We start from the raw sequence: 25,477 nt of genomic DNA, 5'->3' as shown, positions 1-25,477 counted from the left end.
CTTTAGGCACTTCCCATACAGCTGTGGAGGAAGTAACCCATTGCCATAGAGTGGATTCCAACTCCTAGTGGCCCTATAGAACAGAGTAGAACTGCTGCATACAGTTTCCAAGGGGCTGCTGGTGGATTTGAACTGCCAACATTTTGGTTAGCATCCAAGCTCTTAACCACTGCACCATCAGGGCACAGGAAGTAGACCTTCATAAAGCTGACATTCTAGTCTTCCATATCTGAGGACTCAGGCTTCTCACAGATTACCTCTCAACATCATCTCTTCTGGTTATTCTGAGTAACTTCAATATGTATGACCATCCCCTGAGCTTGTTATCACTCAGAATGTTACACAGCTACCATCTCAAACCTTAAAACCTAACTTTATACCCTTTCAGCTCTCTCGCCCTCTCATTTCTCTCTCTATTGAAACCATTGGATATTAGCTCACTTTCTCTTTAACTTACTTGCTTACTACCTTATATAGGTAAGAATACAGCTCTTCAACCATATTTATACCAATGCCCTGAACTTATTTCTTCAACTCCGCAATCCTGGATCACTCCAGTCATCTACTCTTCAGTTGCAATAGCTAGATAGTTGAGCACTATAGGAGAACATACACAGGCAAGATGATTAGTGAGGCTCTGAATTTTGGTGTCACCAGGTTTTCATTCAATAATATGTATTGTTTATAGGATTTGTGGACAGAATAGATGTGGAAAGTGAACAAAAGAGAATGTGGACTCTCAGGATCTGGCAAACTCCACAACTTTAAAGTCTTTAGATCGTCCTTCACTCTCACAGTAGAAACAAATGTATCTCCTCAGCTTCTAACCTTTCTACCTGCAAACTTTACCATATCTGAATCAAGCCTGGCTTCATTCTGTCCTGACTCAGAGGGAAAAAAGTACAGTTTCCATGCTGACAGCCAAAGTCAATCATTCTCTTTTATTTTAGATTCTATTCCTCCTCCTGCAAGACCTTGTTCTACAAATTACCCCCTCTTTGTAGTTCAACTGTTCTTTCTCCCTTGACTCTTCCCCTCAGCATGTGAAATGGTTGAGCTTCATTCATCTTATTTGTTTGTTTATTTTACTTAGAAAAAACCCTCTCTGCTGTATTTTCCTTCCCTTACAGCCATGTGCACTGAAAGTGATTACTCTTGTTATTTCATTTTCTCGTCCCACTTCAGTCCTCAAAACTGTAGATGCAGTTCCTGCCCCTACAGCTCCGCTGCAAACCAATTTTATAGTCATGCTTCCCAATCTAGTGGGTAATTTTCAGCTCTTATCTTATTTGATCTTCTTGTGTCAGTCTCCTTTTTTTCTTAAAATATTCTTCCCTACTGACTTCCTAAAATACTGGTTTCCCTTGATGCTTATTAAATCCTTCTGGCTTCTCTATTTTCTTTTCCAACTTAAAGAACTACTTCTACTCTACCTTCACCTTAAAACAATTGGTCTTGCCAAAGATTCTATATTCTTTCCACTCTTTTTTACACCAATCATATAATCTTGCTTATCTCATCATCAGCTTTCTCCATTTTACTGACACATCCCAAGTATAGGTATTTTTATGTTAAAAAACCTCAGTTCCTCCTGGATAGTTTACAGGTATTTTATTTTTTTCTTATAAACAATGTTTATATATAGACAATAACAACAATATCCAATATTTCTTCTAATGCTTTTTGTACTATGATGATGGTGAAATGCCCCTTTAATTGCCCAAGGAAGATTTTATGGATGTCTTTGATTTCTTTTTAATTCATCTCAAACATTCAACTTTCCAGTGACTTTCCTGATGAGTTGCTTTGTAAAATATCTCTTAAATTGAGTTTTCTCTGTCATCTCCATTGTTATCATTATTTTAGGCTTTCATTATTTTTTCACAATTGTCCTTATTTTCTAGTAGGTTCCTTCGATTTCAGTCCAAATTTTATTTCCAGTATGTACTACTTATGAATGTGAGAGTGAACTTTTAGAGCAAGATAATTGTGCAAAGAATATGGGCTTTGGTATCAGACAGATATAGATTTAAAATTTAGTTCTGCTGTGCGTCGTAGTTCAATCATGTATACGAAACTCATGGGCACGCCAGCCTAAAGCAAAGACAGAAGGCAGGAAGGAACAGGAAAACTAGACAAATGCATACAGGGAACCTGGGGTGGAGAGGGAGAGAGTGTTGACACATCACGGGGTTGGCAACCAAAGTCGCAAAACAATTTCTGTATTAATTGTTTAATGAGAAACTAATTTGCTCTGTAAACTGTCACCTAAAGCACAATTGAAAAAAAAAAAATTGGTTCTACTATTGCCTACACACTCTCTGGAAATAAATACACTTAACTACTTAGAACCTTAGTTTCTTCACACATGAAAAAGAAAGAATACCTACTTGTAGAATTGTTGTGAAGGTTAGAGATGATTAATGTAAAGTAGTTGGTTCAGGGTCTGAAATATAGCAAATGCTCACTGTATACTAATCACCACTATTGTTACAATGAAAGTTGATTATTTCATTCCTCTATTTCAAATTTTTATTGCTTACAAGAGAAAAATGAACTTTTTCCCCGTATCGCTCAAAGTCTTCCAAAATCGGGCCTTTATATACCTGCAAGACACTTTCTGATTCACCCCCTTTCCATATGTACCCTTTGTCTTACCTAACTTAGTACTTTTTCACAAACCCAATGAGCTCTTACATGTCCCCATGCCCTCATACATGTTAATCCCCCCGCTCAGAGGGTCCTCCATGGATCTCACATACTTCCAAAACCTTGCTTCACACCTTTCCCAATTCCCAGGGAACAAAGGACATACCGTTTCTCTGCTCCCATTGTACCCCATCCCTGTCTTGGTTGCGGTATTCCCCCATGTTTGCCTCTGCTATTGGAGAGTGGGGTATTTGAGAGCAATGTGTATTTTAGAGCAGCAGATGAATAGAACATAGCAGGGGCTCAGTATTAATTGAATGAATGGATAAACGAATGAACAACTGCTTACCTCATATACTTTACAATAATGTTTACATAAAAAGTAATTTTTCTCTGGCATTACCTCATTTGACTCATAGCAACCCTATAGGACAGAGTAGAGCTGCCCCATCGAGCTTCCAAGGAATGCCTGGTGGATTCAAACTGCCAACCTTTTGGTTAGCAATTGTAGCACCTAACCACTATGCCACAAGGGTTTCCCATTTGACATGATGTATATCAAAATTTTTACATGTTTATTTGACTTCTAACAAAATAAGAACATGGTAAGAAAAAAGATTATTGTGTAACATTTTGAAGGAAAACATATGGAGGCATTTCCTTTACCATGAGAATTTGAATAAAATATGTTCACATTAGAAAATGGCACATTAATCTAAAAGAATACTCATAAAAGCAATTATGTTATTCAGAGATTTAAAACAATAAAAAGCTGAAATATCGAATTGAAATACATCTTACAGACTTGAAATTGTGTTCACCAACCAGTTAAAATAAGCTTAATCAAGCTTGGCATTTCATTTTTTTATTGTTTTGTCATATTTCCCCCCCAAATTAAATTGATACATGAAGTAGTATTTTCTCATTTTCTAAAACTAGAAAAAAAATAGTCATAGTTCAAGCTGTTCTTTTCTCTTCAATTATTCAGCCACCTAGAGTAGAGTTTAATTTTTTAACTATGTTGCCCCCAAAACAGTGTTTAGGGTAACACAATATTGCATCACATAATGTAATCAATACTGGGCAAAAATTTGTTTGACTCAATACAACCTTCTCTGTGTCAGTTACAAGCTTGTGAAGTACTCTATTACATGTTACTGCAGTTCCATTTAGAATGAAGTGGAACATTTTTTTATAGAGTGCTTTCAGCAAAATTTCTTGCTTTCCTTCAAGAAATTGACCTTTTGCTCTCTTCCAAACTCTGATTCTGCAGTCTTCATACACCCGTTTTCTTTTTTAATTTGAAATACAGGTGGAGCTGAGGAGTGGAATATTGAGTTTCCTGTTAAATACCAGTTTTACCTTGACACAAGTGGATCTTCAGCTGGGGCTGTCCTATTGTGATGGCAAGTGGAAGAAAGTGATTATGAAAAAGGAAGGCTCAGTCATCTTGGCAAGCATGAATGAACTGACAGAGCGTGTGTTACAGTCCAGGGCTCAGCCTCTCATGGTGAACTCCCCAGTCTATGTTGGAGGGATCCCACAGGAGCTGCAGGACACTTACAGATACCTGAGTTATGAACAAGGTAAACTCCACCTGGAGGAATTCACAAATTAATACATATCTGGCCCTTCTAGATTTTGGTGGTTCTGTGCGTCAGTACAGCAATAGAGTCAGGCTGAAGGCAGTACCCAGCCCTTCCTTTTTTTTTGAGAGAGAGAATTATTTTTAAGTCCTTAAAATAGAAAAAAACTGCAGGGCACTTTTTCAAATAGTTTTGTCTCTCACCCTTAAAAGTATACTACTATGCCTATTTTATAATCAATATATTTACTCTAACATGTCTTCATCAAATATAATTGTAATTAATATATATAAATATGTAAATAATACATTTTTCATGTTTTCTTTGCAAATGTATGTGGTACTAGTTCTTTTGGATAGTGATCATTATCTGGAGTTCACATAAGAATAAGCTGGTGTATACAACTAGGGAGCATGGCAAGTAAATTCACTGTTTTCTTTTGTCTGACACAAATACTACGTGTCTCTACGTTTTTTTCAATTGAGTTCTCATGGGGTAAAGGACGTAAGAATTGGTTTAGTTGAGTTCCAAATATACCTGTGGACAATCCATGCATTGTTGCTTATTAATAACCATCAGACAAAGGAAAAATGCTTTACTTATAACTAAAGCAGGCATTTAAACTCATATAAGTTTGAATATAATCAGGTAAATTATTAATATAAAAAAGGCATGGTTCTGAAAGCTTTAGTTGAGAGTAAGAGAGTCAACTCTTCGGAAGGAGCCCGTGCGTTTGGTGTTATTATTTTCATCCCCATTGGACAGATGTGTAAGAATAGAGGGGAAAGTAACGTGCCCAAGGTCACACGGCAAGTAAGCAGCCAGCAAGCCTAGGACTTGGTCTCAGTCAGGCTGGTGTAGAAGCACTTTCTTTATTACAATCCAGTATTCTCTTTTATGGGCATTGGCCAATCATTTCTTTATAAAGTGATAACAAGTACAGAAAATTCCAGCACGTGACCAAGCATGCTCCCATGTAGAAAATGTTCTCTACATATTTAAAAAATTCTGTACCTTGAATGGTTAAAATTTCCAGGAAAGTCATTGCCTATTTGGTAAGTACATAAAGATTTAAATGCCTTTGAATAGAAAATATATGGGAAACTCTGAGACTTTCAGAAGGGTACTAGCATGGAGTTAATGAATAACTGGGGTGTAGGACAGTAATGACATTTTCAAGGCACTTAAGATGTAACAGCAGCTAAAAATATTACATTCTTATAAGGGCTTCTCCAGGATTTCAGGTTTCTGAAATTAGAAAGAGCTTGCAAACCCTTTGTATGCAGGAGACTACTTGATCTTGTTTACATCAGGGAGGGAGGAAAAAAAGAACAAAAATAAAAAACAAAACTCTGCGTATCAAGCTTTGTGCTTTTCAAAGGACACCCAAATCCGTTAATATGATCATTCCAGCTATAGGGACCTGCCTAAAACTGGAGTTGTAAGATGAGGATTAGAGAAGTTTAAACATCACCAAAGACCCACGGAGGATAATTTAGCCTACAAAATGCTAAATCTATGACACTGAGAGATTTTATTTATGGGTAATACTAAATTTTTATCACGTCACTGTCTTCCGAATCACTGCTTCTCAAAACACTGACAAAGTATTGACGTGTAGCAGCTGGAATATAGCAAGAACTCAATAAAATTACTGTTATTATTACTGTTCAAGATGCGTACTAATCACCTGGAGAAGGTGTTAGAAACGCAGCTTTTCCGACGCCGTCACCTAGGACTCTGACTCAGACGCTTCGAGAAACACGGATGGATACTAAGAAGACTGCAGTGCAGAGGCACTGTGTACATGTGGTAAATTGCAATTAAGATGAATCACGTGCACAGGATGTATTTTTCCAATTGGTTATCAATGGTCTTAAAAATCTTTCTGCTTCCTTTTGTATGACTCTTAATTAGCCGGGTCCGCCCCCACCCCGAGGCTCTATACTGTGATATTAACACTATTTTTTCTTGTCCTTTAATATTACAATCTTCCTTTGACTCAAATGCAAAATGGATTTTCCTCTTTGTCTTGGAAACACTGGGCAACACAATTTGCTGGAAATGTATCACCTCAGCTCATCAGAGTCCATCTTAGGACTGTCACTTGGGTCTAGGTTGGGAAGGGCTGGGTCAGGCATGTGGGCCCACAGGTTATGTTCTACCCAAAGCAGCCAGCTGAGAGGGTTCCCGTGGGGCTGAAGCCAAGCCTGGTGCCTGGTACAGGACAGCCTCTTCCAGAGGAACGACTACTGAGTTTCTGATCAGTCAACTGAGAGCTCGGGGCCACTTTTTTTTTTTTATTTATTGTGCTTTAAGTGAAAGTTTTCAAATCAAGTCAGTCTCTTGTGCAAAAGTTACACACACCTTGCAATGTACTCCTAGCTGCTCTCCCCCTAATGAGACAGCACATTCCTCCTCTCTACCCTGTATTCCCCGTGTCTCTTCAACTAGCTCCTGTCCCCCTCTTCCTTCTCATCTCACCTGCAGACAGGAGTTGCCTGGGCCACCTTTTAATAAATCGAAGGCCAGGAGCAAGGTGTGTCTTTTGTTGCTCTTCACAAAGGCAGAGGAGCTAGAAAGGGAACAGCCTTGGCGCTCCCTCCCACAGACATACATTTTCTTCTCTTTTCCTTCTCACATTCTGTTCAAAACAATTTTTTTTATTGTGGTAATATATATGTATATATAACAAATATGTGTTGTCTGAACCATTTTCATGTGTACATTTCAGTGACATTGATTACGTTGGCCACGTTGTACAGCCATCACCACTATCCATTTCCAATTATTATTTTGGGGGGGATGTTTCTGGGTGGGAAGTTGGAAGAATGGTACAAGCCTCATCTGATCTCCCTCTCTGGCTTCCTGGTGCTGAGGACAGCACAGTGAGGAAGCAACACAGGGCTCAGGCACCTTCTCCCCCAAGACCCAGGCCAGAGTACCCCTTCCTAAGGAGGATTAGTACTTACGAACGTCACCTAGAGCTCTGTGGACCTTTTTATTTATCTCTGAAGTAAAGGAAGACTGTCTCCATGGCCTGTCCCAAATTTAAAAAGCCACCTCGTGAATTTTACTTTTGACATATAACAGTACTGACATGCCCTGTTCTTTCAAAGATCCACTTGCAATGTTCTCATTTTGTTGGTAGAGAAGTTAGGGTACAGGGAAGTCTGGTAACTCAGCTGTGTGCCATCAGAAAATGACTGCTGGTAAAGAAGTTAGAATTCTTAGCTTCTGACTTTTCAAGCATATGTTTTATATTGAGCTTCATTGCTTTCCATTCAATTCACCAAACTTATTGGGTGTCTACTGTGTGTCAAATATAGACCAGTGGTATTGTTCAGGTGGACCTAACTGAATGTGAATAACAGCAAAAGACATTGAGAAGGAAATTGGCTGCAACCTAACGTGCTATAAGACATCATGTAAATGCTGAATAGAACAAAACGGTCACTGTTACAATGAGCTGACTTTACCGTTAAACGTTGCGTTGTCTTATATTTTCATTTCCTGCTGATGTGCTTTGATGATGAAAAGAGCTAATCAGGTGTTTGGGGCCTTTTCAAACATGACAGTGTTTTGTTCAGAAGGAGTATGTGTGTGCTGCAGCAACCCCAAACTCAGCCCTATTTGTCCCTTCTATCTATCACACTTCTGTGCGGTTTCCCGAGCGGAGTACTGTCAGGCCTCATTGAGCTGATCTCTGCTCTTCCCTGGCCCGCTGGATGCCCTGTGGTTCTCTTACGAAGAAGTAGGGAACGCTCCAAATCCACGTCATTCACACTCTCTGTTAAACGTAACAGAACTGCACTACACTGCGGCCGTTGTCGAGTCAACTGTGTAGAATGTACCTTCTTTCAGAGCCCCAGGGAGCCACTGTTGCCCAGGCTGAATGCTGGTCCCCTTCACACTGACGTGAATGGGAAACTGGTGACCATTTTGTGTATTCAAGACTATGGAGCTTGGTGAAAATGGTAGAACACAGCGATAGCTCTTCTGCACACTTATTTAACTGGACGTAAATTCTATCCCTCTGAAATAATTACTCTGCCTTTCATGCCACTGTCTCAGAAGCCTAGTATATTTTGAGACTATTGTCATACCTGGTATCCTGCATAAAACGCTCAAAGTGTGTTTTTCCTCAATGAGCTTGTTGAATAATCATGTTAATTCAAATATCCTTTTTTGGCACTTGAGAAACACTGACTTTTATAGGTTATTTCACTTCCCAGAATTGACATTTGCATTATATACATAATTTATAATTGTCTACATTTTATTTTATGAGAAGAAACAGACTGGGAAGGTAGACCCGAAGAGGTAAAATAAATGCTTCTCCGTACCAAAAGTTGAATTATAATTATCAACGTGTTTTTTTTTCTCAAAGTAACAGAAATGGATATCTCATTGCAATATTTCAACCCAATAAAAAAAAAGTGTAAAGAATTTCCCAAACAAGACTTGAAAGTTTAACAATTGTATGTAAACCCCACCCCCACCCCATCAAAACGTAGTACTGCAGAGGACAAAAATGATCGGTAATTAATGACTCAAGCCCTTTATGTGTTACTAATCCCTTACTGTTTGCTAGGTTTCGGTGGCTGCATGAAGGATGTTAAATTTACACGTGGTGCTGTCGTTAGCTTGGCGTCTGTGTCCAGCAGTGCTGTCAGAGTCAATCTGGATGGGTGCCTATCAACTGACAGTGCTGTTAACTGCAGGGGAGATGACTCCATCCTGGTTTACAAGGGAATGGAGCAGAGTGTCTATGAGAGTGGTCTCCAGCCTTTTACAGGTAATGTGGACGTCCTCCAAATCCAACGTTACATGCCTCCTACACATCCCCTTTGCCCTCCCCACCAGCCCACTACTGGGTCTATAGGAGCAATGTTTTAATATCTCTACTTATTATTTCCATTAAAGAATACCTGTATCGAGTGAAAGCCTCACACGAAGGAGGTTCAGTATACAGTGACTGGAGTCGGGGGCGTACCACAGGAGCAGGTAAATGCTCTTTATCTTACAATGTATATGTGCACACACATGCGTGTGTTCGTGCATCCATGTCTGTGCATGCATAAAAAAGCCGAGGCTATCACCCTGAGGTCGTCGTAGTTCTATAATCTTGTGACAGAACATGCCTTGGTTTGCAAATGCATCTGAAAATGGCTAAAATGCTTGGTAGATCAGTGCTTTTTTTTTTTAATCTGGGATTTGCTTAAGCTCGATTCTTTCCTCGTAGAATGCAAAAGGAGGGTCAAGTTTTCCCTAGGATTTAATAGGGGCATGCCTATGGCTATACTTCTAAAGACAGGGCAACCTTACAGACTGTGTAGACCCCAAGAAGCTGAGGCCAGATTACCACTAGATGAAGGTGGTCCTTTCTTGCAGAAAGTTACATTTGAAACCTGTACCCTCGTCGGAAGCAGCTGTGTCTTTTATCACATCATGGCAGATGTTTGCCGTGGTATTGACTATTAGGATCTTAAATGACTCTCCCAGGATAGAGCTGGGAGGGAACTGCTGATTTGTCTAATTTTTTTTTTTTGAGTTGGACAAGAGAGAACTGGGATATAGAATACATTAGATCTAACCTCAGGCAACTGACTTACGTTTTATACTTCTCGCTCTGACCATAAAATCTTTTAACATAATGCTATCACAGGAAGGTGTTCATCATGAAGATCTTTGAGAGTTAGTAGCCCTCTACTATTTTCGGTCAAATATTTGTCAGAAAGGCAAACATATTTCCAAGTGGTTGCCAGTTATGCTTCTTGAAGAAAGCTAACCCTTAGCAAGTCACAATTGGTCTAAAGATGTGCTTTTCATCAAAATCCTTTCTCATATTTATTATCAACAGTGGGTTACCAGCCCAGGAAAACTTTAAGGAATGTTCTTAATCTAAAAACTTCTTAATTAAATACTGAGATGCTGTTGTTGTGTGCCATCTAGTTGATTCCCACTCATAGCAACCCTATATGATAGAGTAGAACTGCTCCATAGGGTTTCCTAGGCAGTGATCTTTAAGGCAGCAGATCACTAGGTCTTTTCTCGGGCAGGGACACTGGTAGTTTCAAACCACTGACCTTTTGCTTAGTGGCCAAGTGCTTAACCACGGGGCCACTAGGGCTTTGAGTTAGGGAATTAAGAATTATTTTCAGGGCTCTCTAGAGATTTTCCAGAAGAGGAACATTGTGGCACTTTTCCGGAATGTTTTAAATTATCATCTATTCATAGACAAGTAGAAGCTGAATGATATCTTAAAATGTTTTTTAACTTCAAAGCTAGGACAAAGCTCTAATATAAAACGTTCGTTTGGTACTGGCGTGTTCTCTGCCCCTATGTCACACTCCTTTACTTTTTTAACAAGTACACTATGAAATCTGCTTTGAGGATGATTCAGCAACGTGGCTTGAAATTTCATTTCTTGCATAGCTTAAGAGTCTCCATTTCGAGTAGCACTGAAAAAGTATGCAGATAGAGGTCTGAATTTATAGCAATGATCTGACAACAAAGTCTTACGCCATAAATTCGTATTTACAATCTGACCACAACACTGAGCAGTTACATGCTCCCATGGGGTAGAGAATAATTGCACTATTTCATTATTTTTGAGTCAGTTTTGCTTTGTCCCTTATGAGAAGACCATCTGTTAGTACTGCACTTTGCCTCGCACCACATTTCAGGGCTAATAACATCAACATCGCTCCTGTTGTCCATTTTTTCGCCACTCCATTGTGTGGCTGCAGCAGTGTCTTGTAGGCGCCTGTGGTGTGTTATGTGCACAGACAGTGGTTCTCCACTTCGTTGATTCCCCTCATCCTTTGTGCTCACTTTGTTATCCCCCAAGCTGTCCTGTGTTGTGGGTCCAAACAGTAGAGTCAGAGAAGGAGGATATTTGATGTGGGAAAGCCAGAGCAAGCTCCATCGAGGAGCCTCAGAAGCACACGACGAGTGGGGGCAGGTCGCTCGTTCTTCATTCTGCCACAGAGTTCCTTGGGCTTCTTCTTGGTGTCCCCAGTGCAGTCAGCTATGATGAAGTTGTTACTGATCAGAACTGGGGAAACATCTAATAAATAGTTAAAGGTTATGGATTTTTTTAAATGAGGGAGCCCGGCTTGTGTGTGAGGCTTTGCAGTTCCTGTCGGCCATCTTGTTCTGGGTTATTGTTTTGAGATAAAAAAAAAAAAAAAAAAAATTATTTTTATTTTTTTTTTTGAGATACTCTGAAGAAAATGTCTTGGAAAAAGATTTTGTACAACCTCAGGAGCACCACCTCCTCCAGCCCCCAAAATGCAGCGAGGAACGTATCCCATAGATCAGATCTGGTAGAACTTTGCTTTTTAAAAATTCATTTGAAAAACAATTGAATTTGGAATATGGAACCAGAAATTCAAGTACAACACAATCACGTTTGTGGTATTTTTTGGCTAATACATTGAAGATATAAAAGTGTCAAACCACCATGTATAATAACAGTCTAATTATCTTGCTTCAAAGGGGTACATCATTATATTGCTTGAACTTGTTATCTGCCTACCATCCACCTCCTTCTTTATGAGTGATGTTTAAACATGTCGGATACATTAAATGTTTTTGGAAAACCTGGAGTAGACTTGAAAGAATGTTATGTCGATGGAGTTTTGATGGTTTTGAAATATAGCTTAAGCTGAATGGCTCAAGATGTGCAGTCATATTAAATCAATGCCGAAAAGTTACAACTCTAATAAATTGTATTTATGCTAATGGTTGAGTCTGATTTACTGCGGCCATTAAAACTGAAGAATAGGGGCAGTTGCCTTCTCTGAGCTGCCATTTTCTCTATTTTCTATTTCATTCTTTCACAGCTCCACAAAACGTGCCAACTCCCTCAAGAGGCCGCAGCATAAACGGATATAGCATTGAGGTGACCTGGGATAAACCTGTTGTGGTTAGAGGTATAATTGAGAAGTACATCCTGAAAGCATACAGTGAGGACGATCGCAAAACATCCCTTGTGCCCTCAGCCAGTACGGAGTTGCTCAACACCAGCACCCTCACAGGTAAAGCAGATTCCTTAATGCCGAAAACTCTATCAAATTTCTTTTTTATTTTTTAGATAAAATTTTTCTTCCAGCTTCCCTCCCAAATATATTAATATATATATACAATATATACTACACATGTGTTGTCATTGTTGTTAGGTACCGTCGAGTTGGTTCTGACTCAGAGTGACCCTATGAGTGGAACTGCCCTGTCTTAGTCATCTAGTGCTGCTGGAACAGAAATATCACAAGTGGATGACTTTAACTAAGAGAAATTTGTTTCTTCACAGTAAAGTAGCCTAAAAGTCCAAATTCAGGGTGTCAGCTCCAGCGGAAGGCTTTCTCTCTCTGTCGGCCTGCTCATCAATCTTCTGCCAGAACCTGGGGTCCAGGAGCACTATGCTCCTGGTGTTGCTTTCTTGGTGGTATGAGGTCCCTTGTCTCTCTGCTTGCTTCTTTCTTTTATATCTCAAGAGATTGCCTCAAGACACAATCCAATCTTGTAGATTGAGTCCTACCTCACTAACACAACTGCCGCCCATCCTCCTTCATTATAACATCATACAGGCAGAGTTTACAACATACAGGGAAATCACACAATACTGGGAATCATGGCCCAGCCATATTGATACAGATATTTTTCGGGGGGACATAATTCAATCCATAATGTGCCCCATAGGGTTTCCAAGGAGTGGCTGGTGAATTTGAACTGCCCACCTCTTGGTTAGCAGCTGAGCTCTTAACCACTATGCCACAGGGGCTTCTAATAAAAAAACACATACATATACATTTATATGTACACGTACATACATATACACATACACATACATTTGCATATGTGTGTACATATACATACCTGTTGTCATCCAGTTGATTCTGACTCATGGTGACACTATAGGACAGAGTAGAACTGCCCCATAGGGTTTCCAAGGAGCTGCTGGTGGATTTGAACTGCTGACCTTTTGGTTAGCAGCCATAGCTCTTAACCACTGCACCACCAGGGCTCTGTATGTATATATATATCAACAACAACAGCAACAATGACCGTTTGATCATTTAAAGGTGGTGAAAGCCTGTATCTCCCTAGGATAAGAATGGTAAGTCTGCAGTATTCATGGACTTTCATGGACAGCTACAAGGTTGACATTCTTTCCATCACAAAAGTTTAGGTCATATGTGGCTATAGCCAGTTAACACTCCACAAGCACCTTTTTTTATGTAGGGTCGCTATGAGTCAGAATCAACTCGACAGCAGTGGGTTTGGTTTGGTTTTGTATGTGTACATACAGGACCAGCTTACCTATTTCACCATGGAAATTTACTCTTTGGGACTAGTCCAAGTTCACACCACTGTTTATTATTGTAAAATTGCCGATTAAACCTAATTATTTCAAGGTGGAGGAGTATCAGGGCACCAGCAGTTTGACACGCAAGTCAGTGAATCGGTTTTGCACGGCGTGGCGTGCCATGCAGAACGGTTAGAGGGGCGCACACTCACACACACTGACGTGTTCCACACAGAGACATACACTTGTAAGGCAGCATGTTTCAGTGTCACGGCACATAGAAGCACATTGAAATGGAACGTCAAATTTAAGCCTTTGGCCAAAAAAAGGTAAATGACATCAACAAAATTTGATAGAAAAAATTTTTTCTCTATCAAAAAATTTTTTTATAAATTAAAAAATCACATGGCTTTTACAGTCTTTCCAACATCTTTCTTCAATCAACCCCTCAAGCCTTTACTTCTGTTGATAGATTCTTTAAAATCTACAATCCAACTATACAATCAATCAAAAATAAAATTCACCCTCTTCCTTTGCTTTTCTGTTTTACTCACCTGATAAAAACTCAACCTAGATTACGTCCATGGTTTGCCTTTGTTCTAGGCGTACACAGGAGCTAAGCAGGCTGGAAAAATTCAAGCAGTTGATCACTCCCCCGCTCCCCCGCTGCCATCAAGTCAATTCCGACTCATAGCGACCCTATAGGGCAGAGTAGAACTGCCCCAGAGAGTTTCCAAAATATCGCAATTCTCACTAAAATATTGCAATTCTCAGCTTCAAAAGGAACTCAGTAATGACACCAATCTTAACCATATTTCTATAACAAGCTCCTTCTCCCATTCTCCATGTTAAATATTTTGTATTTCCCTGAACTACCCAAATGCTAACCTCTCTCTTCCTCATCCCACACTCCACTGATGGTCTTATATATCAGATCGTTGTAGACACCATAGAGAAAACAGAACCTGTCATATAGGGATTCTGTCACCTTCCTACTACCAAATATACACGCTTTAATTGCATTTTCCTGCCTGATAGCATTATTATTAAAATTAAATGTGTTAATAAAAACCCTTAGAACCACTTCTGGCATATAGTAGCCAATTGCTATCATTATCATTTTCATTATTAGTTTTTACTTTTCTCTCTTTTCCCTTCCTGTTATTAAAGAACTTTCCTCGTTCTATCTAAACTAAACTCTTCACAAATGCTCTTGACTCCAGCTTATCTTCCCCTCAATTGCGTGTTTAACCTCTCTCCCTTTCTCCTGCCATGGTTCACAAAGGGAGGCCCCAGGCCCAGCAGCAACAGCTTAATCTGAGAAGTTGCTGGGCCCAAGAATTAGAAACTCAGAGGGTGGAGTTTAGCAATCAGTATTTGAACAAGCCGTCAGTTGATTCTGACGTTCACTGAAGTTCGAGGACCACTGCCCTACTGGATTCTTCCCCGTGGCCATTTAAACTCTCTCTACAATCTCCTGTTTTAAAACACGCACATGCACGCACACACACACACATACACACACACACCCCAAACCAATTAACAAATCTTCCTTTTATCTAAATTCTATTCTTCTCCAGCTATTTCTCCCTCTGTCTTCTTCCCAGCCTTGTTTCTCGAGAGACGTGTAGGCATATTGTCCCATTTCTTCACCTGGTCTGGCGGCTGCTCACTTCTCTTGAGAAGGGTGTCAACAGCATCCATGTTGACGTATCCAAAGAATGCTTTACAGGCTTCACCGTCCCTGCTCAACAGCAGTCTACACAAAATAATTCTTATCATCTCTTGAAACATTTCTTCACTTCCATGACTTTCCTATTTGCCTCCTGGCATTCGGAACCCTTTTTTTAGTTTCTTTTGCTGACTCCTTCTTCTGAAGCTTTACATTACATTTTGAAGAGCCTCAGAGTTTAGGCCTGGGCCCTCTTCTCTCTCTCTTTCACTTTTTTTTAAAATAGTCTTCCTCCAGGATACGTCGTGAATACCAATAGCATTAAATACCATATAAGTGCTGCTGTTGTTGTCAGCTGCCTCCCAGTCGGCCCCTGATTTATGGCAATTCCATGTACAATGGGATTGGACCACTGTGATCCTAACGGTTTTCACTGGCTGATTTTTCGGAAATAGGTCACTGACTAGGCCTTTCTTCCTAGTCTATCTTAGTCTGAAAGCTGTACTGAAACCTGCTTAGCATCATAGCAACACACAAGCCTCCACTGACAGACAGGTGGTGGTTGTGCTGAGGTGCTTTGGCCAGGAATCTAACCCGGGTCTCCCACACGGAATGTGAGAATTCTACCACTGAACTACTACTGCGCTCTGTGTGTATACTGTTGTGGTTGTTGTTAGGTGCCATTGAGTTGGTTCCGACTCACAGTGACCCTAGGTACAACAGAATGAAGCACTGCCTGGTCCTGTGCCTTCCCCATTGACTCCTAAATGCATGTCTCATCTTTCAGCAGACCTTCAGATACACCGACATTTCCAGTTGGATGTCTCACAGGCTCTAAAGTTACCATACTCAAACCTTAACTTCTGTTTCTCCTGTATTTCCAGTATCAGTAAATGATAACTCCGGCCACCAAGTCATTAAAACCAGAGTGTTATCCTAGACTTTTCAACGTCTTCGTACCTCACCTCCACATTGCTCAATTCACTTTCCAAAGTATATGTTGAGTTCATCCACATTATCCCTCGTCCACCGTGCAGGCCAAGCCACTGCCATCTCTTTCTTGGAATGCTCTAATACTCTTTTCTCTCTTAGCTTTTTTTAGCTCCCCTTCTGCCACCAGTCTATCCCACAGAGCAAGCAGAGACTACGTCCCTCTCCTCAAAATCTTACGATTGCTTCTCTCCCAATCTCCTCTTATCAGTCTCCCATCATTTCCTGGGTTTCCAACCTTTGCTGGTAAAATATGATAAAAATGTCAGCATGTACATTTTGGAGGAATTCTTGACTATGATTGTTGGACAAACCCCTAGAAATAGAACAACTGGGTCAAAGGCTCTTAAAACACACTATATAGTCTTAGATTTTGAAATCAAACAGACATCAATATGAACCTCTGCCACGCATCTTCTCTGTGACTTTGGAGAAGTTACTTATCCTCATGGGTCTTCCTTTTATGTGCTAACATGTTAAATTGGAGAATATTATTTACATTAGAAGGATATTAAAATATTAACTGATACGATGTTGTAGCTCTGCCTCTTTTTAGCTGTGTAACCTTGGACAAGTCAATTAACCTCTGTGCTTCAGTTTCACAATAGGTGAAAAATGAGAATGAAATATACCTACCACATAGGGTAGCTGTGAGGAATAAATGAATTAATGCATACATAAGGCACACAGGACAATGCCTGACACATGGAATGTGCTTTATAAATGTTAGCTCTCAGATGTCTGTAAAGTGTGTAGTGCAGTGCTTATCATATGGTAACCTCTCCACAAAGGATTGTCATGTTTATATTGCCAAATACTTGACAGAAGGTTGTACAAATTATACACTCAGTGGCAAGCAGAATGCAAGATTGCATATTTCATTTCATCCTAGCCAACACCAAGTTTTACAATAAAAAAGAAAAAAACTTTGGAAATTTGAATGGCAAAATATCTCAGAATATTGTTTTAATTTGAATTTATTTGATTATTAGAAAGATTAAGTATTTTCAGTGTTTATTGGCCATTTGCCCTTCTTTTGTGAAATATCTAGCTAGGTTCATTATCACTTTTTCCACTGGGGGATTCACAATTTTCTTATTGATTTAAAGTATCTCTTTACGTATGAAGAATATTATAGCCATGTTTGCCTTATATGCTGCAACCTATCCAAGCTTGTCATTTTTTTAAATTTTGACTTGTTTTATTTTAATGTATAAATTTAAAAAATAGTTTATATATAACATATCTTTTCTTAATTTGCTAATTTTCTAAGGGTGATTTGAAAAAAAAAAAAAAACTTTCCATTCAGGGTAGAGTAATATTTGTTTATATTACATATGCCTTATAGATAATATATAGTGACAATAAACTGGGGGTATGGAGGCTTTTTAAATTATTCCAGCCTCTCCCAAGACTCTGAAGGACACCTCCCCAGAGGAGTGCACCCCCAAATTGAGAATCAGTACAGCATATTGTTAGATGTTACTGTAGGGCATGTCGAGCCTATGAATTATGTATACAAAGAAGAAAATTAGAGAGCCACTGTTATTTATTTTTATATACCCAATCTGGATATATTTTATATACTAATCCGTCAAAAACTAAGGAAAAAATTTCAACTCTTAATGTGATTTTGACAGTTTCTCTCTGAGACGTTCACTTTTTGTTTGCATTTTTCTTTTTCTTATTACCTTTACAATTACATTGTAAAATTGTAACCCTCGGAGTCACAATATTTTAGGTATATCTCCGTGGATAGAATCTAGTTTGATTTAGTTTTATATTCCACTTCAAGATTCCTTGTATTTTAACTCATTCAAATTTATTTTTATAATTGATGTAATTGCTCTCATTTCTGCATCTATATTTTATGCATTGCAATTTTGTTTGTTCCTCTTTTTGTGTGTTTGTTTTTCAGTGCTTTTTTGCTTTTTCATTTATGTTCTGTTATTTTCAGTGTGGACTATAAATTCTTTAACTCCCCGCCCCCACCCCAAGGGATTTTAAAAGTATATCTGCTGCCCATAATTCTGAAATCAGCAGGCAAGAAGATAATCTTAAAGGTGCTGCCAGGTGGACTCTTAGTGTGCTGAGTCAGGATAATGGGTGTTGGGGGGCGGTGAACTGAGAGGCATCATGGCCAACTTAGAAAATTTCCAAAGTCAGAATTCCACAATAAAGAAAAAAGAATCCCAGAAGGTGAGATGGGAGGTATGAGAAAGTAGGGAGCCAGGAGGCCGATTTGGTGGAGATGTTAGGGGTGTGGAAGTTGGTTGGTGACAATTGCTTTCCCACTTGGTTGAGGCAACAAGGTACCAAGAGAGAATAATGGATAAAGAAAATCATGAGTAGCTTTGCTGTTGATTACAAAGGCCGCCTACATTAGCATTTGTGAGGTACCTTGTGTTGAGATTTTAATGTTTAAATTAATGTTGGTTGTTAGAGTGTTATTTCTTTTAATGAAACAATGTTGACACCAGATGCCCAAGGAATTTCGCTTTGCTGACGTAGTTCGTTACCAATTCAGCTCAAAAATCTTATTAAAAATGTGTTGGTTTCTTTTTATTAATTTTGTCTGTTATATACTATATATTGACGGCACTGGGTTTTTGTATATATATATATATATATACTCTTTTATTCTTCAGATACGGGTCTATTTTCAGCTTGGGAAGTTTGCTATTGTGTATTTAAATGTTACTTCTGATGAGAAACGGTGCCTTCAACATTGCATATTATTTGCTAGTTTGACCTTATTTTAGTCCAGAAGACAGCTTCTAGAGTCAGGTCAATCTAGGTTCAAATCCCAGCTATGCCACTTTTTATCTACAGAACCTCAGACAAATTTAAAAACATATTCCTTTATCAAAGTTTCCTCATATATAGATTGGGCATAAAACAGTATTTATGTTATAGAATTGTGAGGGTTGAAGAGAATTGCCTGTGCATTTGCTCAGGAGCAGGCACAGAGTAAATGATCAATGAATTGATAGTTATCTTTATACTATTCAGTCTCTGAAATTTAGGTTATTGTCTCATAATTATTTTTATTTTCTGGGCTTTTTTTTTTTTTTTTTTTTTTTTTGGTACTGATAATTCTGCTCTTTGAGCTTTCTGGGGGATTTTTTAGAATTCTGCAATTTCTGGCTTTTGTTTGATCAGCATTTGTTCCTCATCACGCCCAGCTCACTGTGATGTCTGTCTACCTCTCCATACTCTGATTTTTCTTCTGCTGTTGTTTACACTTATCTTCCAACTCTTGTTTAATGAATTCCAGGGTATTTTATATCTTATGACTAGCATGAAATGGATGATTTTTAAATTTTACAGGTTTTCTGAAGTAAACCCTCCCTAGTCTTCCCTAATTTGAAGGCTATGTTCTTTCCCTCCTTTGAAGGACAGATTTTTTTTTTTTTTCCATCTACTAAATGCCAACCCGGGCCTCCAAAGTTCCTCCTATCCCTAAACTTATCTTCAAAATGCTGTTTGCTCAGGAAAGTTCCATTATTTTCTAACCATTTTACTGGACACCTGGTTGCCGTTAATAAAACATCCCCTGGGAGTCTGAAGAGATCAGTTGGGGTACATTTGCGTTACCTCGCAGCCATTCAGCAGCCTCCGCTCCTGTACCCCCAGTGCTGGGGAAGCAGAAGGGGTGAGAGAGAGCTCCCCACATTTTGCACCCAGCTGGGGGTTAGGTTGGTCCTGGACTGTCCTTTAAGCAGTCGGTGTGTCTTTGCCTGATTTCCTTCCAGGTATTTTTTAAGCCTTTGGTTTTTCATTGGGATTCGGATAAGGTCCAGTTATCAACCATGGGTGCACACCTGAGGAGCTTTGGGAAAAAAAAAAAAAGCGGATGCTGGGCCCCGCCCACAAGATCGGATTTAGCGGGCCTAGAATGCAGCCCAGCTGGGCCTGGGTGTTTTCAAAAACTCCCCAGTTAGTCCTGGTGTGCCGTCCAGACGGGCAGGCCCCGCTAAAGTGAGGAGTTTGATGCCAGTGATTAAGTCTCAACTTGACGCAGAAATTCTTCGGACAACTTCCACCCTTCAACGGAAACTTAAAAATTTCAGTCAAAAAGAGATAAATATATACATAAAAATAATAGAATATTGAAAGTAAGTAGATGAAAATAGCAAAAGAACATCACATGGCAACTAAGTGAGATGATTACTGGAAAGGAGTGGGAAATTCCGGTCAGATTCAGGAAACCAAAAAGGGAAGAAAAAAAAAGGAAAATGATTAAAAGTGAATAATAACAAAGAGAACTAGAAGAATAGTGAAATGGAATATTTACCATTCTCAAATCTGGTTTCAAGAGGATTAAATGAGGTAAATCCCAGCAGTGGTGGAGAGTCCAAGGGTTAACAGCCTCACTCAGGAGCAAATGGGCCCCCTTGGGCCGCAGGGTCTGGGTTCTGTGCCCTCCCAAGGCCAAGGGTCAGAGCAGGGAGTTCTTGAAAGTCCCTTCCCTCATCTGGAGCCTCAGGGTAGAAGGCCCTGCCGTTACCATCCAGTGTATCTTTAGTCTTGTTGCAAAGGGCTCCAATTAACTCTGCCCAGCTCTTGCTGATTTCCCCTCCAGCCGGTTAACATGCAAAGCTACTACCCAGGGAGACAGTGCTGGCATTTCCCTCAGTCTGAGAGCTGCTCAGAAAGTGGCTTTACAGTTGATTTGAAATTATGTCAAGAATGCATGGATTCAAGAATTTGTATCTATATGTTTTTTTTTTTTCCCTTAAGATGCTTAAACATGTAGACTTAATTATCAATGTAGTTATAGTACCTGGTATAATGCTAGTACTATAGTTGGTACCCAGAAAATAATTTTATTTTGTTGCATTATATTGAGTTGAAGTCTAAGAATTACATTCCTTCCTCAGATGATGATATTTATTATTCACTGTAGTTTAGCAGGTGAGCCAATAGTAATAATCTTTCAAATGACCCAAATAAATCTAAATTTATGTAGAAATAAGACATTTTAATTTATAATGAAATTGATAGTAACTCAGTCCTCATATACAATGGATTTTAATCTTCTACCTGAAGAAAGTGAGTCACACAATGAAAATCTGTTTTTTTCCCCTCTTCTACAGCTGGTAGTCATAATTGGTGATTCTCAACTCCATTGGTCATAAGAGTCACCTAAGTTGCTTATAAAATGCAGATTCTTGGGCCCCACACTCAAGATTCTGTATACTTGGGCTAGGATTTAGGATTCTGCATTTTACCAAAACTCCAGTGGATTCTCTCGCAGAAGGTCCATGGATCACATGCTGAGAAACACTGGTGTAGGAGGAATGACCAGGTGAGAAGGGACCAGGCTCACCTGTGGGCTTGAATTTATCCCTAATTTTTTCCTTTTCTTGCTCCCTGTTTCCACTGCATTGATTTTGTGGCCAGAAAAGTGCTAGGGGAGGGTGAAGAATATAGAGGTTAAGTGGGGTCTCTAATCCTTTAGGGCAATACTTCTGAAAGTTTCTGGTAGAAAAGAGATGAAAATTACCTGGGCATGTTGTTAAGCGGCAGATTTTGAGTCAGTAGTTCTGGGGAGGTAGCCTGAGACTCTGCATTTCTAACAAGCCCCCAGAGGAATGCCCATGCTGCTGGTCCACAGAACACAGAGCAGAAAGACACACTGTCTAGATGAGAAACAAAACAAACAGCCTTCTAAATCGCAGTGTGTGTATTAGGGTCGGAGAAAGCAAGATCAGTATACCTCAACGCGTGTGATGTAGTTGTAATCTCTTAGTGAAGTCTCATCCACATGTATTTAAATTATAATTATTTTAATTATACACCATGGTGACCTCCCTGGGTGGTAGAAACAGTGAAGGCACTTGGCTGCTAACTGAAAGGTTGGAGGTTCGAGTCCACCCAGAGGCACCTCAGAAGGAAGGCCTGATGGTCTACTTCTGAAAAACCAGCTATTGAAAACCCTGTGGAGCACAGTTCTACTCTGACACACATGTGGTCACCCTGAGTCGCAGTCACCTAGACAGCAGCTGGTTAATACCTCCTGGAAATGAGGAAGGCATGGAGAAAAGAGGAAAAAAAAAAGTTTTTACAGGAATGTCACAGAGAAAGGATGATGTCCAGTCCTGAAACTGTCAATGCCTTTCAGCTGGAAAAATGTGTGAATAACCTTAGAATTTCCCAACCACTGACAAAAAAGTGAAACTTGCTGTTGAGTGTTGGGTGGGAGAATGAAGAACCAAGAGCCCCAGGGAATCACTGATTAATGAAGAGTTAGAGGCACCTGCTAAACCACACGTACGGTCCTTTATGGGCCATACAGGAGTTGTCAGGGGGAATTTAAATCATAAGTGATCTTTGCCTTCTGCCTGACTTTGGAACTCACCCCTTGCCATCTGTCCATCAGTAAGAAAGTAAGACACTGATCTGTTGTATCCTGCCCTAGAAACCCATATGAGAGGATCTGGGTGGGGCTGGGGTCTGGGACAATGGACTGCCTTTACTGTGCCAGGTATAGCCCTGTTACCATTAAGTTGATTCTGACTCAGCGACTCTATAGGGCAGAGTAGAACTGTCCCATTTTCGAAGAAGCAGCTGGTAGATTCAAACTGCCAACCTTGTGGTTGGCAGCTGTAGCTCTTAACCACTGTGGCACCAGAGCTCCATGCCAGGTATACAGTCACATATATACTTATATATAAATTATAAATAATGTATTATAATTATACTTGAGAAATCTGTTACAGATGACTATGATAAAAATGCCATGTATTTTTTTTTTTTAATTCAACTGAGAATTCTCACTCCACAATTGTTAAACTGCCTGTGGGTGCTCTTTGTGTGCCCATGTCACTTCTTCATGAAACAGTAAGCTCCTGGAGGACAAGATCATGTTTTATATTTAAGTGTTGTTCAGTACCTTGCTCAAAGTAGTCGAACGATGCGGTTTTCTTAAGGTAATGGAGGAAAGAATGGATAAAGGAATGACTTCAGCTTTTTCCTAATAACCTTGTGGCTAATGGGATGTTAATGTTGTTCTCTCCTGCTGAGCTGGATGGAGTATTGAACTACTTGTTCTTACTAAAATCTCTTCAGTGCCATGGCTTTGTAATTTTGTGAAATAATGCATAGAACTATCTCAACTTGAATGCAAATTTGGAACTCAATCCATATTTTCCCAATGGAAAAAAAAAATGCTGATGTTGTGAATAGAATCCAAAGATTGGTTCCAAAAACTTGTACCTCATAATGTAACCCAAGCACTATATATTTGCAATTAAAAATAATGGAATCTGATACTGCTGCAATGCTGATAATTATACAGAGCAGAAAATATTCTTTTATTCAAGAAACCATTATCTGCTGTATCCCAGGTTAGTACTAGACCCTGCCTTTGTAATCTGCTTTTATACCAGCAAAATAGAGCCCAAGCACTATCTCTAACTTATGTTATTTCAAAAATTGAGTTTTACAGGGGGAAAAAAGTAGTGATGGGTTTGTCACTTTTTAATTCGTTGTACTGTGAGAAAAGACGAAATAACATGGACTTTAACACGATGAAGGTTTTCTCTCTCTGGTAAGAGATACTCACAGTTAATCAATGCTGGGCTTCATAGTGTCAGGGACCCAGGAGCATCATGTTTTTGCTATGCCATCCTTAGGGATAAGGACTCTGCCTCTGGTCCAAGAGGGATGCTTGAGTTGCAGCCATCAATCTGGTTTCCATCCAGCAAGAAGGAGGAAGGTTGATGAAGGATATGCCCATTCTCTTTAAAGACATTTTTCTGAAGTTTTTCCTCCACCTCTGCTTATATCCTACAGAATGCTGGGAAGTGTCCTTATTCAAAGTGTCCATTTGCCTAGCTAAAAATTATTTTCTTTTGCTGAGGAGGAAGAGAATATATAATGAGGGGGCAATTAGTAATCTCTGCCACAAGAGGCAAACATCAGAAGTAAATGAAAAACGTTCACTTTGATGGTATTATTAAAAGATGAATGTTGAGGAAACCTTCGTCAGTTTTTATAGTACTCCATAAATTGATATCTCATATTTGTAGTTTATTACAAACTATTTCTTTAAATGTAAATCTATAAAGAATTTGGTCTGAAAAAAAAAAAAACCACAGGACAAAAATATGGCCTATGACATAAATAGTAAAAATAGAAATGACGTACTGTTCCTGCTTAGCTAATGTAGACGGATTTCATCAGGCAATGCAGTGTGGGTGTGTTAATAGCTCTAACTCTCCTGAATACATAATATGCCCTGAACTACTCGTGCATTGTGGAGTCGTCAGATAGACTCGTCTACAAGTTAGCCATCTTGTTTTTGTGCAGTAAGAATTTGCATTGCAGAACTTGGATTTCCTTTTGGGAACGTGTTGTACGCGATTAGAAATGATGGCAGTATCTAACTTTTGCTGTAGAGTGATTATTAACCAGGCATGTCCATAATGCTATCGTATCCAGTATGAATACTGCAAGGTTATCAGTTTATAAAGAAAAGGAATAATCACCCCAAATTTTCAAGTTTTTTGGTTTTTATGATCATTTTATATTTGTATTGATATATATGTGCCATATTTAATATATCTGCAATCTACATATTTATATAGAAATAAATAAAAGTTCAGTGTTGTACTCAGCAATACACACACACACACCAGCCACACACAGGCTTTCTCAGGAAGCAGTTTTTTGGGGAAAGCAGTATTACAGGCATAGATACTTGCTCATTTGGTGGGGGGGATAAGCATGCTACTTCCTGTTTGTACACACTAGGTTTTAGTAATAAGTAGGGACTTCTTACCACATTTTAAGGCACACTTTAAGGGAGTTATTTGCTCTAAAAAGTAAGCTATTATTATTCTTAATAACATTTCTCCAACATGTCTTTTTTCCTCTCGTGGAACAGGAGTTTAGGTTAAATGAGAACAATAATCCTGGAGTCAGAAGACATAGGTTCTGATCTCAGATCTCCTGGTTCCCCAATGTATGGCCGTAAGCACCATATTTCACATTGTGCAACAGCCGCCTGCTCTGGTAATGGGATAACTCTGTCTATCGGAGGTCTTAGCAGAGGGCCTGGGACACTGAACAACAAGGCATGATTTTGGTTTCTCTTTCTTTTCTTTCCCTCCCATCTCCCCGCCTGCCTCTCTGCTTAGTTAGATCTGATATTTTCTTGGAGTGTTCCAAGGATTTTGATGTCAGCTCTTCATATTAGATAAAGAGTTAACAAGAGTATGGGGCTTCAAGCCTTTTGCAGAAGCAGAATGAAAAGGATAA

The 25,477-nt window shown here is 39.3% G+C and overlaps 1 protein-coding gene across 4 annotated transcripts in view; it reads left to right on the top strand.

Annotated features, from left to right (window-relative positions):
* USH2A (usherin) overlaps window positions 1-25,477 on the top strand; it is a 906,431-nt gene that overhangs the window by 383,321 nt on the left and 497,633 nt on the right. For all 4 annotated transcript variants that reach the window (XM_049868234.1, XM_049868232.1, XM_049868231.1 and 1 more), the window contains 4 exons: window positions 3,962-4,235; window positions 8,830-9,033; window positions 9,162-9,242; window positions 12,086-12,280. In XM_049868234.1, the coding sequence (XP_049724191.1) occupies window positions 3,962-4,235; window positions 8,830-9,033; window positions 9,162-9,242; window positions 12,086-12,280 (754 nt within the window). The remainder of the gene's footprint in view (window positions 1-3,961; window positions 4,236-8,829; window positions 9,034-9,161; window positions 9,243-12,085; window positions 12,281-25,477) is intronic.

The sequence above is a fragment of the Elephas maximus genome, chromosome 24, assembly GCF_024166365.1.
Source record: "Elephas maximus indicus isolate mEleMax1 chromosome 24, mEleMax1 primary haplotype, whole genome shotgun sequence".
Taxonomy (NCBI): domain Eukaryota; kingdom Metazoa; phylum Chordata; class Mammalia; order Proboscidea; family Elephantidae; genus Elephas; species Elephas maximus.
The sequence above is the reverse complement of the archived record's forward strand: the minus strand, read 5'-3'. Positions and strand labels throughout refer to the sequence as shown.